Below are 19,163 nucleotides of genomic sequence, written 5' to 3'. Positions count from 1 at the left end.
TTTTGCCATGACAACAGAAACCCCAACTATGAAAATGAGGATTTGATCAAGATGCCCAAAGTCCAAAGGCAGGACCTTGCCAGCTCTTCCAAATTGAGTTTATACAACGCTATACAGGGCTATTACCCATGTTTCCCACTGACTTTAATCCCAAGCAACCATCCTAGCAGGCATTTTATTGGGAATATTGACACCACAGACACTGGCAGATGACTGGGGCATTATTTTCCTTATAGGAGAGCAGCTGTCAAATATCTGTCACCTCATATGTCATTTTAACAGCATCATCTACAGACTGGGTTTCCTGTCTATACCTGGTTTTCCCTCTGCATGGCCCCAGGATTAGAAAGCAACATTGACTCCAGAGGAAAGCACAGCACAGTAGTCACAAATAGGTTATGACTGCTGGGGCAATGCAGAGGGAAAGGAGCGTTCATCAAAGACAAAGATTTTCCCACTTAAAGATGGCAAAGGCCCAGACCAAAACAGGAAGCTTCCAGCCTGCCTTTGTGGGTGGTGGGATTGTCTGAGGCAGAGAGATGCCGGAAAGGGACAAGAACAAAGTGTTCTCTGCTTGGCAAGCTGTCATGATAGCATGGGCCTTCAGCTCCTCAGCATGGCACGCCCCAGACCTCTGGGGGCCAGAAGCTCAGTTAGGTAGACTTTGATAAACACCAGCCCTCAGAGGAACTGAAAGTTACCTCTGACGCCTCCTGCTGCCCTGAGGAACTGAGCAAGACACAGTCTAACCTGAGACCAGAGGCCAAGGCAGGCAAGCAGCTGCAGTTACAACTGCTGCTGTGACAGCCAAACTCCATCCCAGGGAAGGAAGAGACCTCTAAGCAAGAGAACTGAATCTTGGGGGAGGGGAGGCCTAAGGGGAAGGGCAGATCGGGGAAGTTGTGACTTTCACAATGGGTGAGAAGTCTTACTCTGCAGGTTCAGTGGGTTTATGTGTGTCTTGGGTAAGGTTTCAGGTCAGTCTGCCAAAGCAGGATCTATGAGAAAATGCAAAGTGTGTAGTGGTCTGGGGACAGTGGGCCGGCACTGGGAACCAATCCAGTCAGTGAAACCTGTTTTGTTTTTTTATATTTTATTTGTGTAGTAGAAGACCTTTGTATATTTGCTTGCTTCTAGGATTAGGGTCTTTTATTAAATCTTTTAGATGTGTATACACAATATTATACACAATAATAGACTTCACTGTGAGGTTTCTACACACACACACACACACACACATACACACAAACACACACATTTTGTTCACATTTACCCCCTATGATCCTCTGTTGCCCCCTCACGTTCCTGCTGATCTCTGTTTCTAATCTCCTTTTCATCTCTCATTTATGCAGTGTGTGTGTGTGTGTGTGTGTGTGTGTGTGTGTGTGTGTGTGTGCATATGTTGATGAGTTTGGTTTGGGTTGTTCATAAGAGCATAGATGAGAGGTTATTTACAGGAACATGGCTACCTTACCATAATTACACCACTGAAGAAACTGACTGCCTCCTACAATATTGTTAACTACTGATAGATCTTCAGGGGTTGATGGGACCTCACAAGTCTCTCCTCCTTCCACAACAAGAAGATCCTTCTCTGTATCTAAGGCAAAACAGTCTTGGGGTGAGATGGTAGACAAGGAGGGAACTATGGCATTGAAGGGGAGTAGGGTCCATCCACCTCTAGCATATATCGTCATGGGGTCACAGAAGTCCAAGCTCATCGGACACCCCCCCCACTTTTCCCCCAAAGAAGCTAAGAACTTCAAATAATTATGTGGGAAAATCTCTTAATTTTAAGAACCGTTTTTTATTGGTTAAAACCAATAAAACCAATAAAAAACGTTTTTTATTGTTATTAAAGAAAAACATGCATCAGATAACCATCAGTGCTAAGCCTTGATTACTACAGCAGCCACCTGCCTGTCATTATTGAGCTTATGTATGTAGATTTGGGCAAAGCATCTTGTGAGATTCATTCACGGGCTGTTGAGGACCACACAGAAAATGACCGGCTTAGTGAGAACCCACTCAAGTCAGCACGGGCACAGGTCTCCATTCCATTGGCTGTTCAGATCGGATATGAGCTTACTGAGACAGGGCTACCAGCCAGTTAGGAGGCATCTCCACCCTTCGGGGTGACAGAAGCACAAGGCAGACCCTGGGTGATCTGAAATAATGTGCTAGATCTGACAATGTGAAGTTTATGAGGTAACCAAGCTGGAGTTCTGAGTGGAGGTAGGAAAACGTACACACAAGGAAGATGGGAGTTTGACAGTAAATGCAGTGTGAATAAAGGCATGGCATGGCCTTCCAGAAGCTAGCGTTGATCAAGCTGAGCTCTTAGGAGAGTGCCGAATGGGAGGAGAAGTGTACCCGCAACACTGGGTTCCAAAGATTGTTTGGGAAAGGCAGAGTACATCATGAGTTAGGAGGGGGCATACAGAATGGTGTTTCACCTGAAGGAACATCAAGAGAAAGTTGCTTGTTCTCCAAACAGCTAAAGACTTTGCTTCTTGTGAATAGAAGAACCAGCTGTGGGCAGGAATAGTCCTAGGAGGCAGATTTCTTTCTCCTTTAAGGAACACATTATGGGATGCACAGGTTATCCCGAGAGTTCCTGGTGTCTGGTGCTGACCACTCACCTAGAACTCAGCTTTCCCTAAGAAGAAGTCCACAGTGGGCTGGACAGAACCTCTGGACAGAACTTCATAAAAAACCTTTTCTGACCCTCATCATATTTACCCACTTCCTGTTCCCCTTTGCTGCCCTGGTCTTGATTTACAGCCTCCTTCTGGAGCAGTAATCAGAAATCGGCCATAAGAATATCACTGCTACCAGTGCGCATTGCTGCATTATTGCAAGTAGAGACCAATCAATAAGAAGAACAGGAGGAGGAATCTACATCCAGCCGGAGAGGAAGTGGAACTTTAGCATATGGGCTGATGAACCGTGAGTCAGCAGGAAAGGGGGGCTGTTTACTATCTGAGGCTGCTGAGTCACAGGGAAGAAGAGTCGTAGTGCCCATTTTATAGCAAATGTCAAAATAAAGCACTTGACATAGAAACATGATAAAAGTGTTAGAAAATAAAAAGTACTATTTTCTCCCAATAATTAAGGTTGATGAGTCACAAGATCTAGGATCCACAGGAAAACAACTGATAAGCTAAAATGATTTTGTTGTTTTGAAACAGGAGCTTGGGCTGCCCAGGCTGACTGCAAACTCCCTATTTAACTGAAATGACCCTGATCTTCTGTTCGTCTCACCCCTATCTCCCAAGTACAGGGGTTACAGGTCTGTGCTACTGTGCTGCTTTTATATGGTCCTGAGGACTGATCGCAGGGCTGGCTCCTGTGTTCTAGCAAGCACAAGGCAAGTACCAACTAAGCTACATCACAGCCTCTGTTTAAAATTTTCACAAGTCAGGATAGATAGACTTGTGAAATAATAATATAATCTTTTTTTTTTTAAGGATGGGCTGGAGAGATGACTTAGTTTATAAATGTTCTGAGTTCAGATCCCCAGAACTATGTAGAGCGTAGGGAGGGTGTGGTGGTGTGTGCATGTGACCCCAGCCTTGGGGGGGGGGAACTAGAGACAGGTGGATTCCTGCAGCTCTTTGGTCTCATAGCCTCATGGAATTGATGATCTAAAGGTCCAGTGAGAGTATTTTAAAGAATAAAGAAAGAGAGGAATCAGGGAAAGGCACTAGACACTGACCTCCAGCTGGAATGTACACTGTAGGCACAATGGCACACATACCACACACATATATAACAACAGCAATAACACACACACACACACACACACACACACACACACCGAATAGCAGATAGCAAGGTGGGGAGAAAAATAGCTAACCAGAGACGGCAAATGGCTCAACCAGTGAAGTGCTCATTGCACAAGTCTGGTGGCCTGGGTCCTATCCTCAGATACCTTATAAAAATAGAGAGAAATCACTAACTGCACAAGTTCTCCATTGATCTCCACAGATATTCACTGTGGCCTTCGTGTAACTACCTATACATAACACACACACACACACACACACACACACACACACACACACAGAGAGAGAGAGAGAGAGAGAGAGAGAGAGAGAGAGAGAGAGAGAGAGAGAGAGAGAGACCTTTAAAAGAAAAGTAAACTAACCTGTAGACCAGGCTGGCCTCGAACTCAGAAATCCACCTGCCTCTGCTTCTTGAGTGGTGGGATTAAAGGCATTCATTACCAAGCAAGAACATATTTTTAATCAGGAAATTTTTTTAGATTTATTTTTATTTTATGTGTATGGATGTTCTATTTGCATAAATGTCTGTGCACCACATGTGTGCCTATTGGGTCCCCTGAAATGGGGGTCAAGGATGATTGCAAGCCACCATGTGGGTGTTGGGAATCACACACACATCCTCTGACAGAGCAAGTGCTCCTAGCTGTTGAGACATCTCTCTAGCCCCAAAAGATTTAAAAAAAAAAGTTAAATCTGAGCATGGAAGTAACACACCCGTTACTCCAGCACTGGAGGCAGAAGCAGAAGGATCAGAGCCAACCTGAGACAAATGAGAGTCTATCTCAAACAAATGAACAAACAAACAAAAAATAAAATAAATATGCAAATTACAAGAGAAGAAATGCAAATGACAAAAACATAAGTTAAAAAGGCTTATTGTTACTTTTAATAAAGGGAATGCAAAGCAAAATACTGTGGATGCAAATTTTATCCGTTGTTTGAGGGAACTTACAGATACTGATCATGTTCAGTACTGAGACAGAGATGACTTGGTAGGAGCTAAGAGATATCGTATGGGAGGCTCACTTTAGGCAAGGTGAATTGACCAAATCTACAACGCTACAACACAAATGAAGATCCCTTCAATGTAGGTCTCTTTCTTATTAGAGAAAGCTTGTGTGTGTGTGTGTGTGTGTGTGTGTGTGTACATGTAGGGTGTGTATAGAATAGCTTTGCGGGGTGGTTCTCTCTTTCCACCTTTATGTGGGTCCTAGAGATCAAAACTCAGGTGGTAAGGATTGTGTGACAGGAGCCTTTATCCCTGAGTCATCTGGCCAGACCTCATCAGAATGATTTTTAAAAGCATATTTGTGTTTCCCTTGGGTGGAAAAAAAAAGCAAAGACAAGAAAACACAAAAGAAAGAACGGGTGTATTGTGTGAAACAACTGTTTGTAAGCAGGCCACTGTAGCCCCTAGTCTGCTGACCCACGAAAGTTTCAGAGAAGTCTTCTTTCCCAGGAGGCCAGCTGCTAGCCTAACTGTAATCAACAACTAATTAATAAAATTCTAAGAATCAAAAGATCATCCTGCCACTCAGTTTTTGCATTGGAGATCTTAAATATAATACTTGCACACTTTTCTGAGGATTCAGGTGATGGATGGCATTTGTTACATTAATTATTACAGAGGGACTTGAATAAGAATGACCCTCATGGACCCATATATTTGAATGCTTAGTCAGCAGGAAGTGGTACTATTTGAAAAGGACTAGAGGGGCTAGGAGGCGTGGCCTTGTTGGAGGAAGTGTGTCACTGGAGGTGGGCTTTGAGGTTTCAAAAGCCCAAGCCAGGCCCAGTCTGCCTCTCTTCCCTGTAGATCCAGACCCAGATGTAGAACTCTCACTTCCTTCTCCACCACCATGTCTGCCTGCATGCCACCATTCCTGCCATAATAATAATGGGTTAACCCTCTGAAATTGTAAGCCAGGTCCCAGTTAAATGCTTTCTTTTATAGGCGTTGCGGTGGTCATGGTGTCTCTTCATGGCAATAGAATGGACTAAGACAGGGAGCACCTCTAATCCGAAAACCCCAAATCTGAAACACTTCAAAAAACTTTTTGAGTAAACCAATAGATGCCACAAGTGGGGAATTCCACACCTGACATCATGGGACAGGTTTCAGTCAAAATTACAGGCATGCTGAAAGAACACAGAAAGTGATCTTCAGGTTAGCTATGTACCATGGTCTAAAAAAAAAAAATGTGTTTTCACTTGGGTCTGGGCTGTATAATATCTCATGTATATGTGAATATTCCAACATCCAGGGGGGAAAAGTCCTAAATTCAAACCACTTCTGCTCCCAAGCTGATTCTCAATTAACAAGGGACATTCAACCTATAGTGTCTGCTCCTAGGCAACAATCCCCAAAAATGTTAAAAGGAATCACAGTGCACTTAAAACCAGATGCAACTGTTTAGTGGAGCAGACATTATATAATTATTCCCAAATTAAATTTTTTTTAGTTATGTATTTCTTTGTTTGTATGTGGTGTTACATGGAAGCCAGAGGTTGAGGTTGGGGTGTCAATAGTTTCTTCATCTTGTTTATGTATATTTACATGTACATGTGTGTGCATGTGGGTGTATATGTCTTTGTACATGTGTACATGCATCCCTGTGGAGACTAGAGGTTACTTTAGGTATCCTTCTCCGGAACACTGTCTAACTCCTTTGAGACAGGATCCCTCTTTAGCCTGGAGGTCATCAGTTAGGCGAGGCTGGGTAAGCTCCAGGGATTCTCCTGTCTTTTCCACCAGTGCTGAGGATTTAATCAAACTCGTACCACCGAGCACCATTATGAGTTCCTGGGGATCCAGCTCAGGTCCTCGTGCTTCCCGGGGATCCAGCTCAGGTCCTTGTGCTCCCTGAGGATCCAGCTCAGGTCCCTGGGCTTGCAAGGTTTTCCAGACCACGCCACTGCCCCAGCCCCTGTTGCCAAGATTTACAGCTCTCTCCTCCACGGACCTTCAAAGAACTCTGTGAGTTCACACCATGCTTCAACGCTATTCTTAAGGTACCAAATACATTACAGATTCTACAGCTGCATTTCAGAGAAGTGTATTGACATTGATACTTTCCCAGGAAGGGAAACTGGCCTCCAGGTGAGGGGCTTTTACTTGGTATTTTTGATTCCTGCTTTCTCCTTTCCTTAAAGAAAACAGCTGAGACAGCGCGTGTTGACTTGCAGCGCCGCTCAGATGGTAGCCTCGAGGACTGTGGTGGGCAGTGGTTCCAGGTGGCGCAAAAGCCGGCATGGATCCCCCAGCTTGCTTTCTCCATTTGTCACAGGCCACATTAATCTCCCCACTCCTCGTTCTTCCTGTGTGCTCATTTCCATCTTGAGGTCAGGATTATTCCACCCACTCTTGCTTTATCTTAAGAAAATCTACTGAGCCCTGGGCAGACAGTATGGAGGAGGTGTCCTTCAGGACTGGAGATAGTGAAGGCCGGGCTTATTGGCCAGGCTGTGTTTCTGGACAGAAGATTGGGTGAGATGTCGGGGACAGGAAATATCAGCCTTCTCCTGCTCCCGTGTTTGGCATCTGACTTTAAGGAAGCCTTCTCCTACTACACACAACCAAGAAAGCTCACCTCCTTGTATATGCATTTTCCTCTCCTTGCTTCACACAAGCAAAATCTGTCTTTAGATGCACTCTGGGGGAGATTAGGAGTGTAGATCAGTGGTACTCACTTGGGTTGAATTTTTGGCGTTGCAAGAAAAAGAAAAGGAAAGAGGCAGACACACATATAACTTTTAAATCATCTCCTGTTAAGAATTTAGACACAGCATTTGGGACCACTCGGATACAGATAACACAGTCCTGGGAACATGAGCAATTTCCATGTTACCAGAGCCCAGGATGTGGCGTATTTTTATCCTTAATTACATCCCCGAGTGGCCCTTCCTTCTAGCTTCTTTCTTTACTTTCCGTAAAACTCAAGTTACTCTGGGAGACAGGAGTAACAGCTGGCAGACAAAGTGGGCGTGCTTGGCCCTGGGAGCCAGCCCAGAGAGGAGCCGCCTCAAGGGGCAGCCCAGGGCAGCTGTCTGATTAGCTTTGCTCCAGATGCTCCACTGCCCAAGCATCCTCCCAGGCAGTTTGAGTCATACTAACTGCAGAGTGGTCCTAAAGGCAACAACTGGGGCACCTTGGTGAATAGAATACGGACAGGGCTGTAGAAAATTGGAACACAATGGCTTACTTCCTTTCTTTAGAGGTTGTTACATACTTAATCTTTTAGCAAATATTTATTTGTGTGTGTGTTAGTGCATGTGCATGTTTGTGGGGGAGTGTGTGTGTGTGTGACATGCTCTTGTGTGTACCTGTGTGTGAAAGACAAAGGACAACCTGTTGTGACATATTCCAGGAACTGTTCACCCTGCTTTTTGAATCTGTCTCATTGGCTTTGCCTTGTTGACTTGGCTAGACTTCCTGGCCAGTAAGGCTCAGGGATTCTCCTATATCTACTACCTCAGCACAAAATTACAAGCCTGTACCATCCATCATGCCTGCATTTTCCAATATTTATTGATTACCTAATGGGTGCCTGCATGTATCCAGTATTTATTGAGTACCCAATGCAGAGCCTGCATTTGCCCAATATTTATTGAGTACCTAATGGGTGTAGGTAGTTTCCTAGCACTTCAGTATAAGACAGACAAGGTCTCAGTTCACTCGAATCTATATTCTGTTCTCAGGATGGAGATCGATAGGATAGCTGAATGGTTAGGTCATGAACATAGCTGCTGGGGGGAGGGAGATAATGATTTCCCCACCTGGTTCTATATATGTTCATGCCCTCACCTCAGAACCTGTGAATAAGCTGTCATCCAGCATGAGTGAGTTAGGATTGCTCTGAGATGCAAAAGGATACCAATTAATCAGAATAATCACAGGGCCATGCTGCTGGCATCATGAGACATATTGACCACCACTACTGGCTTGAAGGACATAGGAAGAAACCATTAACCAAAGATTTCAAGAGACCCCTAGATACAGAAAAGGACAAGAAAATGGATTCTTTTTCCTTCTGGAGCCTTCATAAATAGCAATACCTATTAAAATAGGCTGCTAATACCTGGATCTCAGTACAGCCAGCCAAGGTCATTTTTGGATTTGTGACATCCAAAAATATAAGATAATCAATGTGTATGACTGTATACTACTGGGTTATATCGCTACTGGCAACTAGCTGTAGATAGTGGTAAGGGATGTTAGGAAAATAGAACAGGGTACAGTGAAGAGAAATGTTGAGCAAACACGGTTTCACATGGGGAGGCCTGGAAAAGAGGCTCTGAGAGCGACGTTGGGGTGGTCAGCCACAGGTGGATCTGGGGAGCCGTCCGACTGGTCTTGGTTCCATTAATGTAAAGTTAGAGTACTCTTCCTCTTCTCAGGATTAAATGAAATAGTGTGTCCTATGTCTCCGCCTCCTGCAGAGGATCACTAAATGGGACAAAGTGGCAACAAGGGCTGATATGATAGACCCTAGGTGAAGTCACGGGACCCTCTCTGATCCCTCTACGTCCTCATGTCTCTCTTAGACATGGCCAGTGGTCTAGGTACCCATTTTGGCCCTATTCCCTGCCTTTGCCTTCCTGGTTCTTCCACATAGAGGGATTCTGCCCCAGTGAGCAGATGCCAGCCGTTTTTCCTAGAGACAGAGTCTAGGGTCTCCCACTCTGTCCGTGACCAAGATTGGAAATCAGTCAGGACCCCCTGGCCACTCAGTCTTGGTTCCAGTTCCTCCTTGGACATTCCAGCTGCCTTTACCCAAACTCCAGAGACTTTGGTGTCTTCTAAGTCTCACCAGTATTTTGCTCTTTTCTGTATCTGGTGTCCCCAGCTCTGCTCCAAATAGGCTGAGGTGGCTGCCTGAGTCACCCTGTGCTGGCATGGCAGCTATCCAGCCTCTGGACTTCTGGTTTATTTGTTCCATCATGTTAAACTGGCTACAGTGGTGTACTAGGTTCTGTGTTTTATGCAGCCACCTCTTTCAGTCCTTAAACCTTTGTAAGAAAGCAATGCTGTGGTGTGTGTGTCGGCACTCCTGAGGAGGAGAGAGGTTCAGAAGTACAGATAGCATCATTAAGGGAACACACACAGAATCCTGTGTGCTAGGATCCTAAGACCTGGCTAAGAGCCTTCTCTGAAAATGTGGCATCGGGAGTAACCACCTGGGTAGGATCCCACAGCCTTGAGCAATGAGGTCATGAGGACCCGGGAGAGAGAACCCACAGGAAGGAAAGGTGAAAGAGCTCTAATAACAGGGTCAGCAGAGAGTGACTAGGCACTGAGGCTAGCTTGTCATAGTTGGTATCTCAATACTGAAATGCAGGCCTCCCGGGAGGTAGTTACAGCAGGAGTGAGTCACTGGGGAGAGAAGCCTTCTCAGGGTGTGGAAGAACTTGACCACGGGGAGAAAAGCATGTGCCAGAAGGCGATGAATCCAAACAGCATCATGGAGACAACTGTAGCAGGGCAAAGCAAATCCTACTGTCCAGTGGGACCTGCAGCTCTTCTGTCTTCTCAAGATGCAAGCAACACTGAATCCATCAATAGCTGCTGGATTCTCACTGTGGGCTGAGAAGGGTTTCAGGACCTCAGAAATAAATAAGGACCATGGTATAAAGTTGAATAGTCACCTGGCAGAAGGAGGGTAAAGAGTCTGTTCTTTGTGTGCGCGTGAGCGTGCGTGCGTGCGTGCGTGCGTGCGTGCGTGCGTGCGTGTGTGTGTGTGTGTGTGTGTGTGTGTGTGTGTGTAGAAGCCAGAGGCAAATGCAGGGTGACTTCTTCAGTTATTCTCCATTTAAAGATTGTTTTAATTTTTAAGTGTGTATGGCTGTTTTGCCTACATATGTTTAGCTTTGTGAGCATGATAAGAGGGTATTAGATCCCTTGAACTTAGAAATACAGATGCTGTGAGCCGCCAGGTGGGTGCTGGAAATCAAACTCTGGTCATCAAGAAGAGCAGCTAGTGCTCTTGACTGCTGAGTCATCCATCTCTCCAGCCTCCAATCTTTCTGAGACAGGATCTCACTGAACCAAGAGCTTTACAATTCGGCTAGGCTAGCTGGCCAGTGAGCTCCCAGGAGCCATCGATTTCTGCCTCTCCCATTCCCTTTCTGGGATTGCAGGAACACGTAGCTGTGCCCTTCTTCTTTTATGTACGCTGACCCTCTTGTTTACTCGTGAGCCACCTCCCCAGGCCCACAGCTGGGTTGTGAGCGATCTAGCAAGGCTTCACTGGAGGGAATGGTATTTCCTCAGAAGAAAGACTCATCTCTTCAATACAGCTCTGAGTGACACTCGCTCTCGAAGGGCAAAGCTGAGGTGAGAAACTAAATCATCCCACGGAGAACCAGAAATTGAGATGTCTTCCCGGGGCACAGAGGTTGCTAGCATGCTGATTGATTTTTGTACTTTTTCTGATTTGAGTGTGAGCAATAGGATGTTGAGCCCATAGACAAGTCGTCAGGAGTGTCTGGGTGGCACAGAACTAATCCTGGCAGCGTGGTGCTGGCCAGGATTAAGGAGAGAGATGTAATAGAGGTTGCAGACCACAGCCTGTGGACTTGTGCAGTGAAACCTGGTACTCAATCTCAAGTGCATACTTTTCCTTTTGGAGATTCCCCCTGGTGTAGAGCAAACCTTGTATGTTGGGCCACTTTCAGCTACAGCTAACAGAATCCTATAAGTACTTAGACACAAAGGAATCATCTCACTAACAGGAAGTCCATGGGCAGGTCAGCTCCTAGGCTGGTTAACTCTACACAGCTAATCCAATAGCACCACCCAAGACCTAGGTTCCTTTATCCTTCTGCTCTGCCATCTGCATGACCTCATTCTCCCATAACCTTTTCTCGTGGTTGCCAAACAGCAGCAGCAACTCCAGTTATCATATCATTGTTGGTAGGGAGGGAGCCATTTTGTCTTGTGTCTGTTTCTAAGAAAGACTTTGATTAGACACCCCACCCCACCCCTGAGTCCTTCCCTTCTGCAACTGAGTACTGTTCCCTGGGCTTAGCCCATCAACGGTTAGTGTCAGCTCTGTGCTATGTTGGAGAAGAAAAACACAAACAAGGCAGACCATAACATTCTGGGCTATGGAGAATCAGCAACAAGATGGCTTGGGCACACAGAGATGGAGAGAAAAGGACAGTCATTTAGAGTCAGAGGTGGCACATAGTAAATACATCCCCCCTAGACACCTGGGAATGGCTTAGATCTCCCACAGGCACACAGGAGAAGGGGGAGGTGAGGGGTGTTTTTGTTTGTTTGTTTGTTTGTTTGTTTCTGAGAGTAAGAGTGCCCCAGAAGGCTAGCGAATGACGGAGAGACTTGTCTTGGGTTGGTGCTTGGGATTTCATCATACTACATTTTCAAAGGCTACAGAATTACACCTCTGGGGGATGTTGAAGAAAAACTTGGCTCCAAGAATTTCCCTTTTAAATATGAACTCAGCTGCAAGATGTTTTGAGACATTCAGAGGCTTAGAAAATAGATCTATGTTTTCAACAGACAAAACAAAACAAAACAAAACAAAAACAAAATTAAAATGCAGGAGCCCAGAATACGGCCACCATGACACACAGGGGTCTCCTTGTCCTCCCATGGCCATGCGAGTCCCTGAACCTGTTCTGCACTGTTCCTTGTGCAACCTCAGGAAGTGTGTGTTTGAGCCACATCCTTTGCCCAGAGGCTCAGACGGAATCTTTATTTCACTTGGTGACCACTCAGAACAATAACAGCTGCCACCCGCTTCCTGAACTTCATAACAACGGCTCAACCGTTCACCCTCCCCGACGCTTGTGACAGGCCAGCTCTTAGAACGTGGTTTTGTTCCTTCTCCAGATGCTGTACTGCCCAAAGCAATGTGACAGACATCACCAGGGACCAGGAACTTGAGTCACACGTCTGTCTGATCTACACAGATCACGGCAGGCTCTGGCTAGTGGGGTTTCCTTCTGTCTGAAAAAGTAACCTCGGCGTCTGTGGGAAAAATTATTTCAAAGTCCCTCTTCTTCTGAACGTGTATGAAAACCCACGGTACCCCAGTTTTCACAGTCCTTATCCTCAGCACTGCCAGCTCAGCAGAGACAGGAAGTTTGCAGAAATATTTGTGTGATGGAATCATGAGCCAGACTATTTTCTTCTTCATAGGAAGTATTGGGCAGCAAGTGAAATTATTGGTTTCAGTGGTGGACCTGTTTAGGGGTATCGTGTCTAAAGGCTGCTCTGAGCTCTGTAGCCTCCCTAGACACAAAGCAGTTGTCTGTTAAGATTTCTTGTCCTGTCTCAGACCCTCCCTTGCTTCCTAGGGAGCAGTTATTCCAAAAGGCAGCAACTGGGGGAACAGCTCATTCTGAAGTCAGCAGCCCAAGATGGATGCCACTTCTCTGAGGGGAGAGTCACTTCCTTTGTAGATTCAGGAAGGACCCAGGAGTCACACGACCCCATATCTGGGCATGGGAACCCGGGGCCTGACAGGCTAAGTCAGCATCCTGCCTGCCTCCGGCCTCACACGGTACCCAGAGGATGTCCACATGAACTTTAATTCAGAAGATTCTCTGGGTCTGACGATCTGCTTTTAAACTGTTACACAGTGTCTGTGGATCCTTGCTTCAGTGCACAGAGCAGAATCTGGGATAGACATCCTCCACAGACACCTTCCACAGCCCTAAGAGAACACTTCCATCTTCACCCTCTATCAGCATCCGCTCTGCAGCTTCTTGCCCCGCACACACCTCTCTTCCTTTGTAGAAACTGTACCCATCACATCCACAGCCTTCCTCTTTCTTGACTGTTCCTTCCTTCATCATCTTTCCCTTGCTCTCCATTTCCTCCCTTTAAACTGTCCTCAGCATCTCTTTCCCTCCCACTTTCTTCCCATTTTTTCCCATTCTTTTCTCACCTCGCAGACTGAGGAAATACATGTGGCTGTCTCCCTTCTTACCAAGAATTGGACATGGATGTCTCCTTACTAAGAGTGAGGGCAGTAAAGAGACCAACGGCCTCCATGTAGACTACCCTCCTCATCCATGGACAGAATTGTGACCACAGCAGGGGAAATGTAACACTCTATCTTCTTGTTTGGTCTCTTTGCAGTCCCTGAACAAAGCCACATGGCTGCAAAATCCTGAATGCACGGGACACACAGCCAAGTGCTATTCATGATCAAATATCATCCAAATAGGTGACAAAGGCCCATCTCAGAGAGACCACTGCCCTGCCTCCCATCCGTGAAATGGTCTTGGGTTCCATCTTGCCCAAGTGTTTCAGCACCCATTCATGCCTGGAAACATATTCTGAGCCCCAAGAAAGAAGATTTAGCTTGGAAGCAGGGTTGTGAACTCTAGTGTCTATAGGTTCCAAACATTTGCATGTTAAACAAGAGAATCCAATGGAGCTCTGCCGCCATCCTTCGAATTTCTGACTGTGTAGGTCTATAAATGATGGAGTCAGAGTTGAGTCCCTGGGTGATGGGGGACATGCTTTCCTCAGCCAGTGGGCCTTCTGGACCATGAGATACAGACACTCTTAGGAAAGAACGAAGGTGGAATGGATGTTTCGACAAGGATCTCCCATGAGAGGAGCTGGGGCCATGAAGGCTCTGGGTGTGTCGCTGCTGACACTAAGCAGGTTTAGGTGTAAGGACTGAGTTATACAGAAACTGTGGCTAAGCTCAGGAAAGAATGGCAGGTTTTGCTTCAACATGAAAAGAGGAACTGGAGTTAAAATAAGCAGCGGCCAGTACCAATGCTTCCTGAAGGACGTTTCTGACTTGGCTTCACAGGGTGTGAGCTTTGATTTGTTCCTCAGTAGTCCTATGTTATCCTTTGTTTTAGCATGTATATTGTGTGCTCTGTACACTTGCAGACATGTGTGTCCATGTGTGCTGATCTCAAGCTCACGGTGTAACTGAGGACTTTCCATCCCTTTACCTCTATCCCCAAGTGCTAAGATTAGAGTTATGTGATACTATGCCAGGCGTTACGCAGTACTTGGGAACTGAACCATGGGCTGCACATTTTAGACAAGTTCTCTACCAATTGAGCAACATCTCCAGCCACTTGCAAGTGTGTGGAGTTTGTTGTTGTCTTGTCTGCTTGTTTGTTTGTGTTTTTAGGACAAGATATCCTTACAGGTGGGGACTTTCCCAGACCATTTAGATCCATGGCTTCCTGTCCCTTTGTTAGCTGGTATAGGTGACCAAGAATGTCCTAGGTCAAGTCCAAGACTGGAAATAATTATGTTCAACAAGGCCATATCTCTTCTGTAAAAATTGTCCTGGCTGAGGTGGCCATAGGAGGCTATGCTCTGTCTCCACCCAGGTACCTGCTTCCTAACAGCCTAGCAAGAAAGAGCTCAGTAGTCCGTGAGTGGTTCAGGCAGAGAAAGCTGTTGGTGGCTAAGCCAATCAGGTTCCCTCTGGGGACCTGAGAAGGGCAGTGCTGTCAGCAGGGGAGGAGCAACCCACAGAGAAGAGCTGACTCACTGAGGTAGAACCCAGTCAGGGCCCCAGAGCCTCTGGTCCCAAACCCTGGGCTTTTCTAGTGTCCTCCAGGCCACCAAGGGCAGTAGACACTTGCAAAAACCAGCTAGAGGGACCCCCAAAGCACAATGAAACTCCTAGTCCCACTGAAAGTCTGTGGTCGTTTATGGCGTCACAGGAAGCCACGGAAGCAAGAGTGAGGAGAACGTGGGCACAGACTCCAGACAGGCGGAGTTACAGGTTTACAAGCTGTGGGCACAAACCCGAGACCAGAAGCCACAGAGTCACCTCTTTTCCAGTCATACTTAAAGTTTTCTTCACTTTGAAGGAACAAAAGAAACCACAAAAGGGGAGAAAGATCAAAGACGCCGACTAACTTTTAACTTAAGAGAGTTGACTCCTAGCGGGAAGCCACCTGCCAAGGACACCATGCCACCAGGCAAAGTTCACACAGTCCTAGGTTTGGATAAAAAAAGCAGAGACCATGAAAGCTTACTACGTGCCTAAGCCACCCTCCCTGAGCCAGCCATGTCCTCAGGAGGTTGTGGAGTCCACATCTGAGAAAGTATTCAAATGACGAACATCTTCTAACCTTAAAGAGAATGTTTGCTTACATGTGCTTAGATCTGTTCTGGTGATTTCCACCAATGACTGGGCTTGGACAGGGACTTCCTGACCCCTAGACTATACCTTCCATCTGACCTGGTGTTCATGCACACACGAGAGAGAAGGAGAAGCATGAGCTGTGCTCAGCCTGACTGCTATGCTGTGCAGCAGAGCATTACTCCAGCCCACAGTGGTCCACACTGGCCTCTCCCATGAAGCTCAGTATGAGCAGACCCTCCCCCTAGAAGGAAGCTTTGTCACATCTGGATGGAACTGGTCCCCTTCGAGTCTCAGTCTCTGGATGAAGCGGCTGGTGGAAGTACGGAGGTGGTTTCTTTTGAATTCCACCATGAGTTGCCCTGCAAGGCTTTCTCTCTGTTCATAACTTCTCTCTCTTTCATGTTTCTGGGGGGTTTTGCTCGGGGACTGCCTTTACATCAAGGCAGCTGTGAGTCTACCTCTTTGACCTAAACAAGTCATCATTCGCTTCATGTTTCGGAAGCCACCAACATGCCTTGCCTGTCCCTTCCACTTCTTTCTTTTCAGCAAAACCCTGAAGACTTTATTCCTAGTTCTGGTGACCCGGTGCCTAGATGCTTGTCTTCCCTTACTGCTTTGCTCACACAGATGTGTCCCACATGATGCTGTGGCTCTTACTATGGTCGCTGTGACCTTAGTGACACACAGCCCTCTCCTCTACTGAGGACAGCAAGGCTGTCACCTCCTTTCTTCACACTCCCACGCTTTCCTAACAAAGCCAGGCAAAACCCAGCTTCCCTGTCTTCCCCATCACTCAGCTGCCACACGCCGTGGTCAGACTAGGCCCCTGGATTTGTCACACAAACTCTGCAAGGGTGGTCTTCCCAGGCTTTGATTGGCACTGCTGACATTTTTGTTTGTTTGTTTCCCTTTTAAAGTCTAGCTATAGCTGGTGAGATGGCTCAGTCGGTAAAAGCACTTGCCACCCAAGCCTCAGGATTTGAGTTCAATCCCCAGAACCCACATGGCAGAAAGAGAGAACTAGAACCCCCGAAAGTTGTCCTTTGACCTCTATACACACACTGTGGCATAACCCATCAACCAATCAATAAGTTCGTTTATGGCTTTGTATATTTTGTCTTTTTTACAGTGATCCAGATGCCATGACAGATGCGTCGGGCAGAAGGGAGCTATGGGAATTTAAAGGCACTGTCTCATCTTATCTCCCATCTCTCTTGGAAGTTCACCTCCCTCTGCTGCTTCCTGGGCCACTGACATTTGCTCATCTGTGGTAGCCAAACAAAAGAATGGATCAAGGCATAGCCACTGGCTTGGCTTTCCTTCACCACTGTGTCCTTTTTACAGCCATGGGCCATCAACAATCCTTGGCATATGTGATTACCATCTTATGACTGTCATCTATGAAGAGTCACCATTATTCACTGAGTTCCCCAAACACACAGCTTTGGGAGAACAAAGCTAAGCTCTACCAGGTCCTTGCCATTGAGACTACTTGGGAGACCTGATTTTCCTTTCTCTTTTTCATTTTTCTCTCAGAGAAAGCACAAGTCGGTTCAGGACTTACCTGAACAGTGAATTTATCGTCCTCATTGGGAAGAATCCTGTAAGTGTAAACACAATTCCGGAACCTGAAATAAATCAAAGACGACATTAGAAACCGCACAGGAAAACGAAGAGCCAGAGAGAATAGGGCTGTCTGACACAGCTTGGGGAGTCTGCGTACAAAACCTGTCAATGTCGAGGTTGATGGTGTTCTGAGGCAGAGCTGAACCTGATGTCTCAAAGCCCTGTATATGACACTGCTTTCCTGCCCCTCAGCACACTGAGAGCGACCATTGACATCACTGCTAGATAGCTATGTGGTCTGATCTAACTGTTCTACCATCTAGAGGAGCTTTCTCAACCCCTTAGCTGCCACATTGTCATAGAGAATGGAGCAAGAGACGTGTGTGAAGAGCTAAAACTCCCAGAAGCTCAGCAAGATTCATGTCATGATGACCAGCTTTCAGGTACAACTGCAAAGGGAGGCTCCCCAGTACCTACCTTCTGCTGAGGCCTCATTCCCACACTTGGCTCCTCCCCCTGGACTCCTTGCTTTACGGCTTCCTTCTTCCTGAAATGGGCCCTACCTCTTGAGACACTGAGATTTGTACCGGGTTGGAAAGCTCTGGTTGTTTCTGTAGAGGAAGTGCAAACCAGCCAAGAGCTCCTTCTCTTTCTAGAAGCACTATGTTCTTTGGCTTAAGAATCCCAGGCCTTTTTACCTTCCTAGAATCTCTGAAAGGAAGAACTTGTTAAAACTGAGGAATCTCTGGGAAGGGCTCTAGGTGACCAGTCTCCAGCCATCTGGTATCTGGCAGCATGGTGGCCATGGGGGCATCTGTTGGTGGCCTCAGGAGTCCATTGGCCCCACAGCTGAGCCTGGCAAGCTGTGAGCAGTTTTGGGAAACATTACTATCACCAGCTCTTCTGTAATCCTGCTAGAATGGCCTCTTACCCTTCTGCCTCCATTTGGGGTTCTCATGAACAGTGAAAGCTAGGTGTCCCTATTGCCCAAAGACAGGGGGTGCAAAACTCTATCAACAACACAATGCTCCCAATCTAGAAACGAGAGTTAAGGAGGCTGGAGGGAAGTGCCAGTAGCTAAGAGCACTTGCTGTTCTTCCAAGAGGACCTGGGTTCAGTTTCTAGCACCCACATAGAGGCCTGCACCCAACTTTAATTCCTGTTCCAGGAATCCAGCGTCCTCTTCTGGCCTCCACAGACACTGCATGAATATAGTACGCATACATAGATGCAGGAAATACACCCATGATATAAAAATAAACCATACAAAAGTCACTTAACTCCTTCCACATGCCACGTAGCACTACAATTTCACGTATGCTATTATTTAACTCAGTTTAAGTTTTATATCGAGGGCTGGGTGCATTGCTTGGTTGGTAGTATTTGTCTAACATTCATGAAGCCCTACGCTCAGTTCCCATCATAAACCAGGCATGGTGACCTGTAGTCCCAGTACTCAGGAGGCGGAAGCAAGAGGATCAGAAGTTCAAAGTCATCCTCAGCTAGGGAGTTTGAGGCCAGCCTGGGCTATATGAGACTGGCTCGAAGACCAAACACCAAAAAGATCATATACTAAAAAAGAAGCCACTCACAGAAAATGTAAAATGAAAAAAGTATATATCTCCTCCATCCCATGACTTTCTTAGGCTTAGTCTTATTTGTAAAATATTTCTAAAAAACACACATAACAAGATTGTGTATCTTTAAA

At 46.3% G+C, this 19,163-nt stretch overlaps 1 protein-coding gene across 1 annotated transcript in view; it reads right to left on the bottom strand.

The window, feature by feature from the left end:
* LOC114640630 (phosphatidylinositol 3,4,5-trisphosphate 5-phosphatase 1-like) overlaps positions 1-19,163 on the bottom strand; it is a gene marked incomplete at its 3' end in the record, with an annotated part of 47,547 nt that overhangs the window by 15,537 nt on the left and 12,847 nt on the right. The window contains exon 2 of the mRNA XM_028789584.1: positions 17,454-17,517. Coding sequence (XP_028645417.1) covers positions 17,454-17,517 — 64 coding nt within the window. The remainder of the gene's footprint in view (positions 1-17,453; positions 17,518-19,163) is intronic.

Source organism: Grammomys surdaster, unplaced genomic scaffold (assembly GCF_004785775.1).
Source record: "Grammomys surdaster isolate TR1022 unplaced genomic scaffold, NIH_TR_1.0 125846, whole genome shotgun sequence".
Classification (NCBI taxonomy): domain Eukaryota; kingdom Metazoa; phylum Chordata; class Mammalia; order Rodentia; family Muridae; genus Grammomys; species Grammomys surdaster.
The sequence above is the reverse complement of the archived record's forward strand: the minus strand, read 5'-3'. Positions and strand labels throughout refer to the sequence as shown.